The 20,176-nt window shown below is 41.8% G+C and overlaps 1 protein-coding gene across 3 annotated transcripts in view; it reads right to left on the bottom strand.

Annotated features, from left to right (window-relative positions):
* Nucleotides 1-245: 245 nt before the first annotated feature.
* LOC106090133 (neuropeptide CCHamide-1 receptor) overlaps nucleotides 246-20,176 on the bottom strand; it is a 135,538-nt gene continuing 115,607 nt past the window's right edge. For 2 of the 3 annotated variants that reach the window (XM_059370517.1, XM_059370518.1), the window contains exons 6-9: nucleotides 15,196-15,299; nucleotides 8,025-8,162; nucleotides 7,086-7,232; nucleotides 246-913 (exon numbers count right to left, since the gene is read on the bottom strand). In XM_059370517.1, the coding sequence (XP_059226500.1) occupies nucleotides 733-913; nucleotides 7,086-7,232; nucleotides 8,025-8,162; nucleotides 15,196-15,299 (570 nt within the window). In that variant the 3' untranslated portion in view covers nucleotides 246-732. The remainder of the gene's footprint in view (nucleotides 914-7,085; nucleotides 7,233-8,024; nucleotides 8,163-15,195; nucleotides 15,300-20,176) is intronic. The other variant, XM_059370519.1, reaches the window with a different exon arrangement.

Genomic DNA, 20,176 nt, shown 5'->3' with positions numbered 1-20,176 from the left:
ATGCGATCCACGGTGGAGATTCCCTATCTTTGCACCATCTGAGGAGCATACTTTGGTTTTTGTATACAGCAGAAGATGTTGTTTCTACATGTTAATCGACCTAAATCGAAAAAGGCTTTTCTACATCTATGGGGCATTTCTTAGAGTCCTTGGCCTCTTCAATGGTTTTCAAGAATTTTCTCAAGCATTCACTACAATGACTGTAAATCGTTTCCTTTCTTTGCCATATTGGCCACTGGCTGTTGTATAAATTTCAAGTGAAAACATTTCTGGCAGACACAGCCTAGCAATTACCTGTATTTCTTAAAAACATTTTTTTTTTTACATTACCTCAATTTGTTTTCGCTTAAATTTAATTATCCGATGTAATATGGGGAAAATGAACTTTGGGTTTCGATAATTTTCTTTCGCCACGTCGACTTTGTACGCTGGAATGCTTAGCCAAGCATGTTGTCGTTGATAATTTTCCTGATGACGATGGTGATGATGACGATATTCCACGCAAGGCTGGACAGTAATTGTCACTGTCATGTTCACACATGTTAAAGCTATTCATTTCCAAGGATTCGTCAACGCAATTTTCTTTTAACTGAAGGATTGACTTTCTCTTGGCTCCCTTAATAATGGGTTTTGATTAAGCTGCAAATGATGTTTCACAGCTGCCGAGGAAAAAGAAGACGAGACGGTGGTGGGTTGGGACAAACTCAATGAACGGTGACGTTTGTTGTAACCTCACATAAGCTGGTGTTGGTGCTGATGTTGATGACAATATTCGCTGGCCAATGCCACTTCGATGGAATCATCTGGGGGGCAATTTGGGCCGTTACCAGTCCCCACATTTGTTCCAGGGCAATTTCCGCATCCATTAGGATTGCCATTGGTGAGCATGGTAATGGTTGTTTCCTGTAGCCTGCTGTTTTCAACGGTAGATAAAAGAAATTTACATGCAAAAGTTAAAGAGAACTCAAAGTAGGAAATAATGACTTTAGTGATGATGATTTCCATTATGGTATATTAAGGAAACAAGATTAAAATGTCCCTCAATGTCAGGGAACGCTGCTGGTCTAGTATGACAAGAGACAGCTGCGATCATTAACAGAAACTAATTAATAGGACTAAGAGATGGGCTACATCGAATGGGTTGAGAAGAAAATCGAAGAAATATGAAGCTGGTGCTGGGTTTTCTGTACTGGAAAAGGAATCTTGAGAAAATAAGCCGAAAGGCACTTTGCGCCCTCTGTTCTTGCAGGAGGATCTTCAGTAGCAAGTGGAAAGTTAACCCAAAGATTTACTGGATATTCAGTAACTCTTTTCTTGGGGTAACTTCCGAATTCCTAACAAACATCCTGATGCCGGAGCGGAAGTCTCAAAGTGTCTTTTGGCACTTCCCCCCGGTGTCCCCCCGTTTACTAGTTGGTCCACATCCACGATATGAGAACTTTGTATCTCTGTCTCGCCCTGTCTATCACGTATACGAATCCACCAAAGCTGCGTTTTATTCGTTTTCCTCAAGAATTAGGAGCCACTGAGCCCTTGTCACGGGGTAACCGATCATGTCTTCCAAACAACCAGAATATAGCCCGTTGTGTCTCAGCCATTAAAACTGAAGAATCAGTTCCCGAGCGTTCCATCCTAGCGCATACCTTGCGTCTATGGTCACGTGGTGTGGTCGTCACGTTGCAGGAAAGCCATTGACACGTTCTTCAACCCGCATTGTGTAGAGTTTCTAGAGTTTCTCCTTGTTTATCTCAGGCACAGAAGCCACTGAGTCAATGCCATTCGCCTTTTTACATAGTGTTTTGGTCATGTAGTGCCATCTTGCGAGAAAGCCAATGGCATGACTCTCAACCAGCAATCGGCAGGGTTTCGCCCAGTGTCTTTCAGATGCAGAAGGCAAATGGGGAACATAGCCAGAGGCCGCGCGTCCTAACTTCCAGCTTACCTCTTGTCTTGTTCAGGTAGTGTCGTCATCACATCACTATTTTCCCAGCCCGCAGTTTTCAGCGTTTCGCTCAGACACAGAACTTACTGAGCTCATTTCCACTCAGCCTAACCATTCCCTTTCTCCCAACTTGTTCGACCAGAAATCTCAGACACAGGGACGGTCACCGTCATGTCTAGTAACGCTTACATCACGACATGAGTGAGTTACGTCTCGGAACCTGCCAAATACCAAATATTTCTCTCATATCGTGAGTGAGTCACGTCTCCAAATTTATTATAACCAGCGTTTTGCTCGGTCACATAGTGAGCTCAAATCACCCAGGCAGTAGATGCCATTGTTTTGCCCGATGACCCACAGACGGACAGGCACCGTTCGCGGACGAATAACGTCCGCTAAGCTCGTCATGGTCGCGCAGTAGTTACGTCACATATCCGAATCTACCAGAGCCAGCATTTTACTCGGTTTTCTACAGATAAAGGGTCCTGGCCCAAGAATCTCAATCGTCCGATTACACCTGGCACGATCACGTAGAGAAAACTTCACGTCTTTAGTAAGTCACGGCTTTGAATCCACCATAATCAGCATTTTATCCGATGGTCCACAGACATCGGAGCTATAAAGGTCGTGTTCTCGTATCTTTTCCGTCTGTTTAACCCCAATAGGGTCAGAAGTTCTTACTTCACGTCACGAGTGCACTAATCATGTCTCCCAGCTCGTAGTCGCTAGCATTGTTCACTGTGTCCCATAAATATAGGAGCCACTGATCACTTATCTCCGAATTTTATCCGCCCGCTTACTCTCGTCACGATCACGCTGTGTTTTGCGTCATATCGTTGTTGTAGTTGTTGTGGCAGGGTGATGTATACTGAGGCGGCAGCCCTTGTCGATGATGGATTTCATCGAGTCAATCCGTTACGTACAACCAGTAAGTTACGTCTTTGAATACATGTTTTGCCTTGCATCTTAAGAAATATTGAGCCAGTGTTTGCGGGTCGTATCCCTCCGCTTACCTACTTTTTGGGCCATGTAGTACTTCCAACACGCTGCGAGTGAGTTTCGTCGCCGTTTAAACCAATCACGGTTATGTAGTGCCCTTCTCACAGACACACAGGAGTCACCAAGCCCTTTCAGTCCGCTTACCCTCGTCATGGTCACATCATGGGTGAATCACGCCTTCGTATCACTGAGCACTTTCCTGTTTACCCAGTATGCTTACCCTCGTCATGATCACGTCTCCTAATCTACTTTCGTTTTGCCCTATTTCCCTCACTGAGAGCCACTGTTCCCTCATACTTTTAGCACCCATTATCCGTGCGTACCTTACCGCGTATGAATCACTTACTGTAACCTGAACAGCCAGCGTTTTTCCCATTTTAACTCAGACACATGAACTGCTCAGTCATTATGTCCGCATAATTTCGTCCGACTACGCACACGTCTCTGTATTTTAGTGCCTTAATCACTTCGTGAGGGAATCACTTCCCAGTAAACTTAACAACCTGAGTTTTGCCTTGTGTCCATCAGACACAGGACTCATTGTTCTCGAGTTCTCATTCGCCAAAACGCACTTATTGATATTCTGGTGCTCCAATTACGTCGTGAGTGGATCACGCCTGGATCACGTACCCTTAACAGCCAGCGCTTCTTCCCAGTTTCCTGCAGATACAGGAGTCACTGAATAATTGTTTTTCGCATATTTTTGCCCGACTACACACACATTTCCTTATCCTAGTGCTTTAGGCACGTCGAGAGTGTATTACGTCTCAGTAACCATAAAAGCTAGCGTTTTGTCTAGTGTCTCTCATACACAGGTGCTATTCAGCCATTGTTTGCGGGTACATTTTATCTGTCCACAATCACTTCTTGATATCCTAGTGATCCAATCACGACCTGAGTGAGTCACATCTCTGTACCCTTAACAGCCAGCGTCTTCATCCAGTTTCCCTCAGACACAAGAGTCATTGATTAATTTTTTCTGTATCTTAGTATCTTAATCAGTAAACTTAACAGCCAGAGTTTTGCCTAGTGTCCCTCAGACACAGGAACCATTGTTCTCAAAAACATCTCATTCGTCTTATTTTTATCCTGGTGCTCCAATAAAGCCGTGAGTGGATCACCCCGATCAATATTTACTCCGACTATACGCACATTCCCGTATCCTGGTGCCTTAGACACGCCGTGAGTGAATCACGTCGCAGTAACCACAATAGCCAGTGTTTTGTCCGGTGTCTCTCATGCACAGGAGCCATTTTGCCATTGTTGGCGATTACGTACTCTTCATCTGTCCACAAACACTTCTTGATATCCTGGTGATCCAATCACCCAGTGAGTGAATCACGTCTCTGTACGCTTAACAGCCAGCGTCTGTCTTCAGTTTCCAGCAGTCTCAGCAGTCACTGTGTCGATGTATTTCGCATTTTTTCGTGCGACGGCTTACACGTCCGTGTATCTTAATGCTTCAATCACCCTGCGAGTGAATCACGTCATACTAACCCTTACATCTAGGGTTTTGCCCAGTGTTCCTCAGATACAGGAGCCACTGAGCCATTTTTCGTGAGTGCTTCTAATCCATGTACACACTCTAACTGATTTCTTGGTGCTCCAATCACGCCTTGAGTGGATCACGTCTCTAAATCCTCAATTAGAGAAGCGCCTGTGCCCGTTTTCCCGCAGGCCCTAAAGGCTCAGACCTATTGTTTTTGGCACATTTTCATCCCACTTTACGCACGTCCCAGTATGCTAGTGTCTTAATCACCCCGTTAGTAAATCACCTCTCAGTTAGGGTTTTGATTAGTTTCCCTCATACACAGCAGTCATTGAGCCATTATTCACTTGAAATTTCCATCTGTTTTCACACACGTTCCGTTATCCTGGTGCCTCTATCAATCCGTGAGTGCATCACGTTTCGGTAACCTTAAAACCCGGCAACTTTGTCCAGTTTCTTGCAGACACAGGAGTTATTGGGTTATTATTTTTCGCATTTTTTTCGTCTGACTACATATGCGACCCTTTATCCTAGTGCCTCAATCACGACGTGAGTGAATCACGTCATAGTAATCATAACAGGGTTTTGCTTAGGTTCACTCAAACACAGTAGCCATTGCGCCATTATTTACGTGAACTTTCAGTCTGTTTCCACGCACATACCGTTATTTTGGCGCCTTTATCAATCCGTGAGTGAATCACGTCTCTGTAACCAAAACACCCAGCACCTTCGTCTAGTTTTTTGCAGACGCAAAAGTCACTGAGTCATTGTTTATCGCATATTTTCGTCCGACTGTAGACACGTTCTCGTATTCTAGTGCCCCAATCACGCCGTGAGTGAATCACGTCTCAGTAACCATAACAGTTAGGAGTTTGCTTAGGTTCCCTCATACACAACAGTGAATGTGCCATTATTCACGTAAACTTTCTGTCTGTGTACTCACATGTACCTTTATCCTGGCGCATCTATCAATCCGTGAGTTAATCACGTCTCTGTAACCATAAAACCCATCACCTTTGTTCAGTTTCTTGCAGACACATGAGTGACTGAGTCATTATTTTTCTCATGTTTTCGTCCATGTTTCTCATATTTCAATCACGTCGTGAGTGAATCACGTCTCAGTTACCCGAACAGTTAGGGCTTTGCTTCGTTTCGCTTAGACACAGAAGCTTATGCGCCATTATTCGCGGTTAGTTTCTGTGTGTCTACCCACACGTACCGATGTCCTAGCTCCTCTATTAATCCGTGAGTGAATCACGTCTCTGTAACCAAAACACCCAGCACCTTCGTCCAGTTTTTTGCAGAAGCAGGAGTCACTGAGTCATTGTTTTTCGCATATTTTCGTTCGACTGTAAACACGTCCTTGTATCCTAGTGCTTCAATCACGCCGTGAGTGAATCACGTCTCAGTAACCATAACAGTTAGGAGTTTGCTTTGTTTCGCTCAGACACAGGAGCCATTGCGCCATTATTCGCGGTTAGTTTTCGTCTGTCTACTCACAGCGCCTTTATCAATCCGTGAGTGAATCACGTCTCTGAAATCATCACACCCAGCGCCTTATTCAGACGCCGGATCTTTTTAGCCTTCAATTTCGTATTTTTTTTTCGTTCGTCTACACTCACGCCTTTGTACCTAAATGCCTTAATTACGCCGTGAGTGAATCACGTCCCTGCAACCAAAACAGTTAGCATCTCTGTCCAGTTTCCCGCAGATACAAGAGTCATGGAGCAATTTTTTTCGCATATTTTTGTCCTACTACGCGAACGTTTCTGTATATAAGTGCCTTAATCACGCCGTGAGTGAATCACGCCGCAGTAACCATAACAGCCAGCATTTTGCCCATTGTACCTCATATAGAGAAGCCATTCAGCCATTGTTTGCGACTACTTCTCATTCGTCTAAACACACTTTCTGATACCTTAGTGCCCCAATCACGCCGTGACTGGACCACGACTCTGTATTCTTAACAGCCAGCTCCTCTGTTCAGTTTTTTTCAGACACATGAGTCACTGAATCATTGTTTTTCGCATATATTCGTCCGACTTTATGCACGTTCCTGTATCCTAGTGCCTCAATAACGCCGTGAGTGAATCACGTCTCTGTAACCATAAAAGTTAGAGCTTTGTTTAGTTACCCCCAGGCACTGGGGCCTCTGAGTCATTGTCTTCGAATATTTTTTTCCGCCTATACACAGTCGGTAACCCATAACAGCCAACGTTTTGGCTAGTGCTACCCAAACTTATGAGCAATTAGGTTTCTGTAATCATGATATCCAGCTTTTTGCCCAAATAATGTCAACGGTGAGCTGTATCACGGCAATCCAAGCCAAACCTGTATTTTAAACTGTCTTGTGGACAAAAGTTGAGGACTTATTTTTTTCAATTTTTTTTTTCCTAGAGAACCACTTTGCCTCTGGTTTATTTGGTTTTTTTTCAATTTCAATATTTTCATTCTACTTTGTAATTAATTTCTTGGCAAATACAAGTTGAAAGGATTTTTTGCCAAAGAACTCCTCCCTGCAGGTGTAAAATAAAGAACTCTCATACCCATAACAAGTTAATCTTTCAATCTTAAGACTCAATAACCTTAATGGCTCATTAAAGTAGCTTATTGGACGTTGTTTTTTTTTTCAAAAAAAGCAATGGTTCAATATACCTGCGTATGGTGCTCTGATTGAAACATGAACGCCTTGAGTGGTAGTATCGCTTGGATGCTGTGCTCGTCAGTGAAGTATCCCGGTGCATGCACATGGTATCGTTGCGTTTCTTGTGTTTGGTGCGGGAGCCTTCGCAAAATAGATATCTGCAAAATGCATCAGAAAGAGGGGAAAAAAGAAAATATGGAAAACATAAAAACATGAGGAGGGAAAAGAAAAAACCACTCATATTGAAAAAAAGGAAAAGAGAAAAGCAAGAAAAAAAACCAAAGTTCCTTTTTTTCTAAAGACTAAGTCTGAGTTAAGTAGCTAGAGCTGTTTATTGTTGAACATAGGCTACCAACAGCAAAAATGGTAAATAAACAGCAAACAAAAAAAAAGAAAACCAAAAAGAATACCTAAAAACCAAAAATGAAAGGACATCTGGCCAGTCTACAGAACTGACCTTTTTTGAACTACAAAGCCCCAAAGTGTGGGCGTTGTACCAACAACCAATAGAAAAAGCGCATGCATTTTAAGTATTTAAGTTAATAGCTGTATTAAAGTTTTAACACCAAACAGAGTTTATGGGATTTTTCCTTTTTTTTGTGTAAATTTTTTGCATCTTCGCCTTAGGAATTGAGTTGTTGTGGTTTTACATCCTAATGGCACGTCGATAAATGCTAATAAATCTGTTTTTTTTATGTCTGGGGGGGGGGGGGGGGGGGGGGGGGGGGGGGGCCAAATGGGCTTTGTTCCATTTGCATAATTCATGTTGAGATTTTTTTTTATATAACTTTTTTTTGAAAAATCTTGTGTTTTTTTTTGTTTAGTATGGTTGTGTTGCTGATCATTTGTGTTTTCAGTTTTCTGTTTTGTGTGTTGGCCCATTTTCTATTTTTTTGGCTAGCGGAAATGTTGATTGTCACACATCCGTTTCGATATGTATGAACAAGTACCTATTGAAATGTTTGCGAAAGGCACCGCTCACAAAATACAGTGCCACCGGATTGGCACAACTATTGGCGAAGGACATGCAGAATCCCACGATGCGCAGCACATGCCAAAAGGAGTTGTAGTCTTCCAGGGCAGTCGGCCTGTAATGTAATAAAAATCATTGATGAGGGCATATGAGTTTGCAAATGGTTCAATAAATTTTGTAACCCAACATTAGAAATATAGGAAAAAAAGGTGCAAAAGTTAGCCATAGACATTCAAACGAAATGATCCAATTTTAATAGGTTATTCTCGCATTTGTTTTTATTGCTAAACATAAATTTAATCACAAAATATTACAGGTAGCTTTCAAGGAAATGGTTATAAATTGTCTTTACAAGGGATAGCAGAGTGAATTTTATTAAAACATGGCAGAATGTTTAGTGTCACTCGCTAAGATACTTCACCAGTATACGATGGCACGGCACGGGATAGCCGCGAGCACCACACAGGCTGGAACATTGAGGTCTGATCCCTATGGTGTTCATTGCTGTCACAAAAAGCTTAGCTGTGAGCTACCGGGCGCATTCACAGGTTGCTGATAGTGGAATGCTCCATACGGAGTAGCTGCAACTGCAGTCGCCGACAATGAGCGGTATTGAGCGGAGAGTCTGAGTGAGAGACCGGGCGGCTCCGGCTCTTGCACAAATACTGAGTTCGATATGACAAGGTGGATTATTACAAATTGGAAATTTTGACCATGAACATTCCACTAAGGAACAAGGGGAAACTTCTCACATATCAATGAGTGCAGTCCGATTCAAATTTAAGCTCAATGAAAAGGGGCTCCTTTTTATAGCCGAGTCCGAACGGCGTGCCGCAGTGCGACACCTCTTTGGAGAGAAGTTTTACATGGTATAGTAGCTCATAAATGTTGCCAGCAGGGGAAAACCACCGCTGAAAAATTTTTCTGATCTTCTCGCCAGGATTCGAACCCAAGCGTTCAGCGTTATAGGCGGACATGCTAATTTCGAATCAAGTTTAAGCTCAACAATAAGCGGCTCCTTTTTATAGCCGAGTCCGAACAGCGTGCAGCAGTGCGACACCTCTTTGGAGAAAAGTTTTACATGGCATAGTAGCTCATAAATGTTGCCAGGAGGGGAAAACCACCGCTGAAAAATTTTTCTGATCTTCTCGTCAGGATTCGAACCCAAGCGTTCAGCGTTATAGGCGGACATGCTAATTTCGAATTAAGTTTAAGCCCAACAATAAGCGGCTTCTTTTTATTGCCAAGTCCGAACAGCGTGCCGCAGTGCCACACCTCTTTGGAGAGAAGTTTTACATGGCATAGTAGCTCATAAATGTTGCCAGGAGGGGAAAACCACCGCTGAAAGTTTTTTCTGATGGTCTCGCCAAAATTCGAACCCAGGCGTTCAGCGTTATAGGCGGACATGCTAACTTCAGCGCTATGTTGGCCTAACAAGTAAACTCGAAAAAGAAAATTTTATGTTAATAATTCCGTGCTTTTTAAAGAATCCTTATTTGTTTTCCATACCACTCCCCTAAGTTGGTTCATGTCTGGTATCGTGTCCCCAACTAAGTACCGGTGTCTGTTAGTCGGGAAAGCCGGGCAATGACATAGGAAATGCTTCAACGTCTCATCATCTTCCCCGCATGCCCTATACATGTTATCGCTTGGCGCACCGATTGTTCATAAATAAGCTCGTAGTACTATGTGTCCCTTTATAACACTAAAAGCTTTACAGAACTCCTTTTTACTTCCTTTCAGTAATAGCCTCGTCTTCTCACGATCTGGATCACCCCATAGGATTTCCGCCTTCCTACCGACTGTTTCGCTGTTCCACAATGTTACATGCTGCTTTCGTAGCCCACGCCCTTAAATCGGACTGCGTCGACCCGAAAGGCTTCGGGTTAACCAAGTTTATCGAGGGCAGTTCTCTGGCCTTCACCGTCAAATCGTCTGCCCTTTCATTTCCCCTTACTCCGTTATGGCCCAGCAACCAAACGATGCAGTTTTTGCCATCCTCAGAGAAGGCGTTAATCCCCTTCTTACACTGCAAGAATGTTCGTGACCTTACCTTCATGGTTGTTTTTGCCCTTATGTACCGCTCGTAAAGATGTTCACACTCGGCGTCCATGCGTTAACACTACCCCACCTCACCACACCACCTCACCACACCACCTCACCACACCACCTCACCACACCACCTCACCACACCACCTCACCACACCACCTCACCACACCACCTCACCACACCACCTCACCACACCACCTCACCACACCACCTCACCACACCACCTCACCACACCACCTCACCACACCACCTCACCACACCACCTCACCACACCACCTCACCACACCACCTCACCACACCACCTCACCACACCACCTCACCACACCACCTTATCACACCACCTCACCACACCACCTCACCACACCACCTTATCACACCACCTCACCACACCATCTCACCACACCACCTCACCACACCACCTCACCACACCACCTCACCACACCACCTCACCACACCACCTCACCACACCACCTCACCACACCACCTCACCACACCACCTCACCACACCACCTCACCACACCACCTCAACACACCACAACACCTCACCACACAACCTTACCACACCTCCTCACCACAACACCTCACCACACCACCTCACCACACCACCTCACCACACCACCTCACCACACCACCTCACCACACCACCTCACCACAACACCTCACCACACCACCTTATCACACACAACACCTCACCACCTCACACATTTCTTGATCGCCCGGATCCGCAGGACCGTATTATCGTCACAGAACGAAAGATTTTCGTACTATTAGTCTATCACCTTTTATGCTGAAGACTCTTGAGAGGTTGATAGAAACATATCTTAGGGTAAAGTTCCTGGAGATCGCCTGTCGCGGCAGCAGCATGCATATAGGCAAATCCACTCAAACAGCCCTTCACAACCTAGTCGCCCACATAGAGGGTTCTCTCGCTGTCAAGGAATATACAATGGTAGCATTTCTTGACATTGAAGGTGCTTCAATCAAAGTATGATTGGAGTTTCTAGTCATAAACTCTACCGTAAGAAAGTTTATTATTAGCTTACTTACTAAAAGATGCATTACGGCAGGCTTGGAATCTGTGGATCTAAAAACGATAGGTCAGTAGAGGAACACCTCAAGGAGATGTACTGTCTCCTCTACTATGGAATATAGCCATTAACAATATATTATTATCTCTGCAAGAAAAAGGCGTAAAAGTGGTCGCGTATGCTGATGACGTGGCAATTGCGGTTAGGGGAAAGTTTCCCAGCACTCTAAGAGATATACTTCAGCAAGCTCTGCGTGCAATAGCAAAATGGACTACCGTAAGTGGTCTGGGTATAAATCGGTGCAAGACAGAAGTAGTTCTTTTCAGCAGGAGATACAAGTTGCCTACAGTGGAACCTGTCTCCTTGGGTGGAGAGAATGTTCCATTTACAGAAAGCGCAAAATACCTGGGTGTTTTACTGGAAAGGAAATTGAACTTAAAATCCAACATTTTGAAAAGGTCAAGAAGGACAACTCTTGCTCTATTCACTTGCAAGAGAGCCATTGGCAAAAATTGGGGGTTTAGGCCACGTGTCATCCATTGGGTATATACTGCAGTTGTCAGTCGTATAATGCTATTGTATATGGTGTTGTGGTCTGGTGGACGGTGCTTTAAAAGTCCACCTACTGCTCAATACTTAAACGGATTGAGAATGACACCATCTAATGGACGACACCATCTGATGCACTGAATTTAATGCTACATCTTATGCCTCTGGATATTGCGACTACCCATTGCAGCGACCACTGCCGTGTGGTTAAGGGAGCTTTCTAACTGTGTTATCCTTCTTCCAGGCTGTGTGAATTACACCCTACCTGAGCCGCTTAATGATAAAAATTACTGTACCACTATTCCTTATAGAACCGATTGGAAATACAATATCCCTGGTAACAAAAGTTACATAGACTTCTATACGCATGGTTCCAAACTAAACGACCAGGTGGGCTTTGGGATGTACTCCAAAGATCTCGAACCAGTCATACTAAAAAGGTTACCCTTCCAATTAAGGTTGTGGTGGAATGGCTAAGATATAATTTCATTACTACACCCGGCATAAATATCTTCTCACACAGCCAGGCAGCCATTAAATCCCTGGAGAACGTATTTCTGAACACAAAACCGCCCTCGACTGTCGCAGATCTCTCAACGAGATGGTTGAACTGTTCAAAATTTACCTGTTCTGGGTGCTGGGCCACAGAGATATCCCAGGGAATAGTATAGCGGATGAGCTTGAGAGACTAGGAACTACCCTACACATTCCTACCCTACTGGAATCTATGAGTACGCCCCTAGCGGCATGTAAGCTAAGTTTTCAGGACAGGCAGGCGGCCATTAGATCCTTGGAGAACGTATTTCTGAACACAAAACCGCCCTCGACTGTCGCCGATCTCTCAACGAGATGGTTGAACAGTTTAAAATTCACGTTTTCTTGGTGCCGGGCCACAGAGATATTCCAGGGAATTGTAAAGCGGACGATCTTGCGAGACTAGGAACTACTCTACACATTCCAGGGATACTGGAATCTATGGGTATGCCTCTAGCGACATGTAAGCTAAGTTTTCAGGACAGGCAGGCGTCCATTAAATCCCTGGATAACGTATTTCTGAACACAAAACCGCCCTCGACTGTCGCAGATCTCTCAACGAGATGGTTGAACTGTTCAAAATTCACCTTTTCTGGGTGCCGAGCCACAGAGATATCCCAGAGAACTGTAAAGCGGACGAGCTTGCGAGACAAGGAACTCCCTACACATTCCAGGGAAACTGGAATCTGTGGGTATGCCTCTAGCGACATGTAAGCTAAGTTTTCAGGACCAGGCCCGAAGGACACAAAGATGGGGCTGTGAGCATTCCAGAACTATGTGGCCTAATTTAGACTTCTACTCATTGACCAGAACAGACGTCTCAGTCATTGTGTCCGTCATGACAAGTCACTGTCTAATCGGAAAATATGCTGACAGACTGAAGGTTACCAGCAAAGACTTTTGCAGAAGCTATGAGGACATCGAGGAAGAAGAGACTATGGAACACATTCTGTGTGTGTGTGTCCCGTACTAGCAGTCAGAAAGAGTTCCATTTTAGGTTCTAATTTCTTTGAGAACCTGTCTGATTTGTCGGATGTGAGCGTTTGCAACTTTTTCGGCTTTTTAAAGCGATCTGGATGATTCAACGATAGAAACTAGAAGGCATCTTCCTTCTTCTGTTCCTGTGGTATCACAATGGACGAAAACGTCTAAATCAGTCAGATGGCAGAATGCCACTTAAACCAAAACTAACCTAACCATCTCTGCGAACTAGACGCTTGACCAGCGAGGCGCGATATTTAGTCCTGGCCATGATTTTGCCCGTAGCAGAGCGTTGCTTCGACATTTCGGGTGTTTTATTTTCTCCATAGTTTCGTTGCTTATCCATGATTTTTAGGATCATCGAGCAATGCCTATGATAGAGGTGGCTGTCTCTGTACATGCTGCTGTTATGTCCACACCCATACATGGGTTGTTATTTTGCAGCTTTTCCGTTAATGTTGCGCTTTATGCTTGAAACCTTTCACGTAAGCTGGGCGTAGACGTATAGTGGCTACTAAGGTCACTATCGATGTCGGCTTCTCGTCTAGTTTTCCATCCATCAGCGAACCCTGAAAGAATTTGCTGATACGTACGTGGTGATTTGATTACAGGTGTTTCCATCTGGTGATTCCCAAGTATATTTGTTTATATTGTTTCTTGCACAGAAATCAACCAATCTGTCGCCATTGTCATTCCTGGTATCGCCAAGTCCTTGCATTCCCGTTATTGTTTGTAGACTATTGTTGTTATTGCCCACCTTGGCATTAAAATCTCCCATAACAAGTTTAATGTCTACTGTTGGTACAGAGCTTGGCACTGAGTCAAGTTGGTAGTAGAATTGATCCTTTTTTCGTCGCCATTGGGTTCGGTTGGCGCGTGGCTTTGTACAATGGATTTTTTGCGGAATTTTGAATTCAATCTTGCCATCATGATGTGTTTAGATATAACATTGTATGATGGAAGAGCTCGCTTTGTTTTTTGGGCGACAGTAAAAGACCGACCCCAATTATTCAGTGGATTTCATTGGCTGAAAAAATGAAGTGGCAGCTACCTTGAAGATCCATACTTTCGGCCATAGTACTTCACTTAAACCGTGGAAGTCTAGGTTGTAGTTTGACATCTAGTTCTGAACTTGGTAAAGTCTCGATGGCTCTGAGAGAGTTCTGACGTTCCATGTTGCAATCAGAAACTGTGTTCTTAATCCTTAAGTCGTCATCGGGGGGTTATCAGTTCCATTATTTCTTGTGGATGTTTCTGTAATCGTGACTTTTTTTATGGATGGCGGAAGGACCATCGCATCGGTGCTTAGTGCTGGGGCTACCAGCGACCCATTTGGCTGGGCTTTTTTAATGGAGAATCTGATGAAGATCTGCGAACGCCACTGTTGGCCATTTCCTTTGGCTCATCGCCTGCCGACCCTAGTGCACGAACCCATTGTGATCGTATTCGTATCCGTGCAAGTGGGACACCCTACACATTATACTGGACCTGAACCAACTTAAGGTCATGTATATGAGTAGAAAGACCACCGGTTTTTGATATGAGATATGTTTTATAAGTAAATGGACGTAGCCCCTATAGTATAAACCCATCTCTTGATTGGAAACCTTATCAACCGCTTGCAAATCTTTAACTCCTTGGGATACAGATTTTATCCCCCTTAAAAGCCACACCAATTGTGGTTTATAAATGTGAAATTAATGACTTATCACTTTATAGCAGTTTTCAATTCGAGTAACGTATCCCATATATAACAAACTTTTAATAAGATTTTGTGGCTTAGCACTTATAAGAAACAAAACATGAATAACCATACAAAAAACTATGTTGTTGTATCTTTTGAATACTGCAAATGTTTTGTAAGATTTATGGCAACGTGTTTTGTGCACTAAATATCCTCCTTAATGTTTGTGATTACCTTTTGATGGGGCATTTTTTTAGAATTTTTGATTAGATAAGAACCAAAACACGCACACACACACACACACATAAACACAAACACTTACCAATAATAGAACCACAGCATGAATACGTGAATGGGCAGGAAACAAATGCCAAATATAACCACAAAGGCCAGCACAGTGAGAGCAACTTTGCGCCTTGCACGTACCTTGAAAGAATAATTGAAGTAAAAATGCAGAAAAGAAAAGGACACGTGTCAAACGATTGCATGATGTAATGCTCATAAAGTAAAAAGGAAGTAGCCACCTTCATAAAACATGATATATTGATTTATTTTTCTTTATATTCTTATTTAAGGCACTAAATTAGATTTTTATAGTAAATTTTCTAAATGTTTATTATTAAGGAGTTATGCCAATGACTTTTGGAATTTATGGGAAATAAATTTTGTCATTTTGCACCATAAAAGGCTAGGTTATCTACAGGAAATTGTTGATTTATACGTTGGGTTGGAATAAAAAACATACCTTCACTATGTTGTCGACCGCAAACAGCATAGGGACCATAATTGGTGAAGCTAAACCTGGAATATTCGAACTCTATACAGAGAGTGACTCTGAGAAAGACGGAGAGAGGTGTACAAGTACAAGTACAAGTACAAGTACAAGTACAAGTACAAGTACAAGTACAAGTACAAGTACAAGTACAAGTACAAGTACAAGTACAAGTACAAGTACAAGTACAAGTACAAGTACAAGTACAAGTACAAGTACAAGTACAAGTACAAGTACAAGTACAAGTACAAGTACAAGTACAAGTACAAGTACAAGTACAAGTACAAGTACAAGTACAAGTACAAGTACAAGTACAAGTACAAGTACAAGTACAAGTACAAGTACAAGTACAAGTACAAGTACAAGTACAAGTACAAGTACAAGTACAAGTACAAGTACAAGTACAAGTACAAGTACAAGTACAAGTACAAGTACAAGTACAAGTACAAGTACAAGTACAAGTACAAGTACAAGTACAAGTACAAGTACAAGTACAATTACAAGTACAAGTACAAGTACAAGTACAAGTACAAGTACAAGTACAAGTACAAGTACAAGTACAAGTACAAGTACAAGTACAAGTACAAGTACAAGTACAAGTACAAGTACAAGTACAAGTACAAGTACAAGTACAAGTACAAGTACAAGTACAAGTACAAGTACAAGTACAAGTACAAGTACAAGTACAAGTACAAGTACAAGTACAAGTACAAGTACAAGTACAAGTACAAGTACAAGTACAAGTACAAGTACAAGTACAAGTACAAGTACAAGTACAAGTACAAGTACAAGTACAAGTACAAGTACAAGTACAAGTACAAGTACAAGTACAAGTACAAGTACAAGTACAAGTACAAGTACAAGTACAAGTACAAGTACAAGTACAAGTACAAGTACAAGTACAAGTACAAGTACAAGTACAAGTACAAGTACAAGTACAAGTACAAGTACAAGTACAAGTACAAGTACAAGTACAAGTACAAGTACAAGTACAAGTACAAGTACAAGTACAAGTACAAGTACAAGTACAAGTACAAGTACAAGTACAAGTACAAGTACAAGTACAAGTACAAGTACAAGTACAAGTACAAGTACAAGTACAAGTACAAGTACAAGTACAAGTACAAGTACAAGTACAAGTACAAGTACAAGTACAAGTACAAGTACAAGTACAATTACAAGTACAAGTACAAGTACAAGTACAAGTACAAGTACAAGTACAAGTACAAGTACAAGTACAAGTACAAGTACAAGTACAAGTACAAGTACAAGTACAAGTACAAGTACAAGTACAAGTACAAGTACAAGTACAAGTACAAGTACAAGTACAAGTACAAGTACAAGTACAAGTACAAGTACAAGTACAAGTACAAGTACAAGTACAAGTACAAGTACAAGTACAAGTACAAGTACAAGTACAAGTACAAGTACAAGTACAAGTACAAGTACAAGTACAAGTACAAGTACAAGTACAAGTACAAGTACAAGTACAAGTACAAGTACAAGTACAAGTACAAGTACAAGTACAAGTACAAGTACAAGTACAAGTACAAGTACAAGTACAAGTACAAGTACAAGTACAAGTACAAGTACAAGTACAAGTACAAGTACAAGTACAAGTACAAGTACAAGTACAAGTACAAGTACAATTACAAGTACAAGTACAAGTACAAGTACAAGTACTTAGTACTTAGTCATGTTGGTAGTCATAACAGAACACTAAATGCAAAATTTCAGCCAAATCGTATACAAATTGCGGTTTGTAAGGGCTCAAGAAATCAAATCGGGAGATCGGTTTATATGGGAGCTATATCCAAATCTGAACCGATATTATCCATTTGCAATCCCCTATGACCTACATCAATATTAAGTATCTGTGCAATATTTCAAGCGACTAGCTTTACACGTTCGTTTGATATCGTGATTTTGACAGACGGACGGGGAAGGTGCCGCCTCCTTACGATATCAACAAATTATATAGCCTATTGCTCCTTCCAGACCATATTCGTAATATATATATCTTTCATTTGAGTCCTATATTGTCATTATCGTCCAATTGGCCTATTTGATGAGGTTTTTGGTCCGGGCGGCCCACTTGGTACCCCTTCCCAATGTTTATTATCAAATTAATACTCTTCTCCTGAATATCTTTTATTTGAGTCCCATATTGTCTCGAGCGGCCCACTTTTATTTTTGGGGTGAGGGGTAGGGTCCGCCTCTTCTGATATCAAAAAATTGTATACCCTATTATTCCCTCCAGATCATCCTACATAAGAATATATGTGTACTTTATGGGGTCTTAGACGAATATTTCGAGGTGTTACTAACGGAATGACTAGATAATTATACACCCATCCTATGATGGTGGGTATAACAAGAATGTCGAGGAGCCTAACATTGTTCACTGTGTCAAATTTCATCGAAATTCGAGTAATAAACGTACTTTCATAGAGCCAAGAACTGAAATCAGAAGATCGGTATATATGGCAGCTATATCCAAATATAGCTCGATCTTGACCATAGGTTAGGTCAGAGTCTGCCATCAGACTCACTTAGACGTTTTCATCCGTTGTGATACTACAGGAACAAAAGAAGAAAGATGCCTTCTATTGGGTTGCCCAAAAAGTAATTGCGGATTTTTTGAAAGAAAGTAAATGCATTTTTAATAAAACTTAGAATGAACTTTAATCAAATATACTTTTTTTAAACTTCTTTTCTAAAGCAAGCTTAAAGTTACAGCTGATAACTGACAGAAGAAAGAATGCAATTACAGAGCCACAAGCTGTGAAAAAATTTGCCAACGCCGACTATATGAAAAATCCGCAATTACTTTTTGGGCAACCATACATCGATTTTCACTATGAGTCGCCAAAGAAATGGAATTTGTTAGAACAATACAGGGTGGCTGATGAATATTGCTACAATGATGAATATTGCTACATTTTTTTTTCGGTGTATGGAATACATTTTTCTTTTATTCATGTTAAATTAAATTATTAAATTAATTATTAAATTATTATTAATTAAATTAATTAATTAATTAATTAAATTAATTATTAAATTATTATTATTAAATAGAAAAAAAGTTATTACATTTTTTTTTGGTAGCGGCTTTCATCAGCCACCCTGTATATAGCCATTTAATACCGCGGCCATTGAAGGTTTATAAAAACAAGCATCTTACTTTCTAATTTTATTTGTCCGTTAGGGGGAAGATCATTTTTGTAATGATGTGTTCATCAGACAGGTTTTCAAAAAAATGAGAACCTAAAGTGGAATTCCTTCTGACTGCCAGTGCCACTTAGTTTTGGAATGATCGCAGCCCCCTCTTTGTGACCATCTATCATTCGTTGTACTTCAGGCCTGGTCCTGAAAACTTAGCTTACATGTCGCTAGAGGCATACCCACAGATTCCAGTATCCCTGGAATGTTTTGGGTAGTTCCTAATCTCGCAAGCTCATCCGCTTAATGGCTGCCTGGCTGTCTGAGAAGATATTTATGCCAATCGTCGTAATGACATTATATATAGCCAATCCACAACTTCCTTAATTGCAAAGTTCTCTGCTTTATACACACTGCAGTGGTCGGGTCCAAATCTGGACTGATCTGAGCCGTATTGCATAGGAATGTCGAGGAGTTTTTTCGAATTTCAGCGAAATCGGACAATAAAGACGCCTATTATGTGCCCAAGAGCTTAAATTGAGAGATCGGTCTATTTGGCAGTTATATCGAAATATAGACCGATCTTAACCATACTTGGTACGAATGTTGAAGGGCCCAACGCATTTACTTGTGCCTAATTTCGGGAAAATCGCTTAACAAATTCACCTTTTATGAGCCTAAAACCTTAAATCGAGAGATAGGTATATGTGGCAGCTATATGCAAATCTGGACCGACCAGAGCCGTATTAAACAGGGATGTCGAGGAGCCCAACACAACTCGCTATACCAAATTTTTGGGAAATTGGACAATAAATGCGCCTAGTATGGGCCTAAGACCTTAAATCAAGAGATCGGTCTATATGGCAGTTATATCGATATATAGACCAGTCTTAACTATACTCGGTACGAATGTTGAGGGGCCTAACGCAACTAATTGAGCCTAGTTTCAACAAAATCGCTTAAGAAATTCACCTTTTATGGGCCTTTAACGCTAAATCGGGAGATAGGTATATGTGGCAGCTATATGCAAATCTGGACCGACCAGAGCCGTATTAAACAGGGATATCGAGGAGCCCAACACAACTCGCTATAACAAATTTTTGCGAAATTGGACAATAAATGCGCCGAGTATGGGCCTAAGACATTAAATCGGAGAGATCGGCAGTTATATCGAAATATAGACCGGTCTTAACCATACTCGGTACGAATGTCGAGGGGCCTAATGCAACTCGTTGTGCCCAATTTCAGCAAAATCGGTTAACAAATTACCTTTTATGGGCGTTTAACGCTAAATCGGGAGATAGGTATATGTGGCAGCTATATGCAAATCTGGACCGACCAGAGCCGTATTAAACAGGTATGTCGAGGA

The sequence above is a fragment of the Stomoxys calcitrans genome, chromosome 5, assembly GCF_963082655.1.
Source record: "Stomoxys calcitrans chromosome 5, idStoCalc2.1, whole genome shotgun sequence".
NCBI lineage: Eukaryota > Metazoa > Arthropoda > Insecta > Diptera > Muscidae > Stomoxys > Stomoxys calcitrans.
Note: the sequence above shows the minus strand (reverse complement) of the source record. Positions and strands in the feature narration are given on the sequence as shown.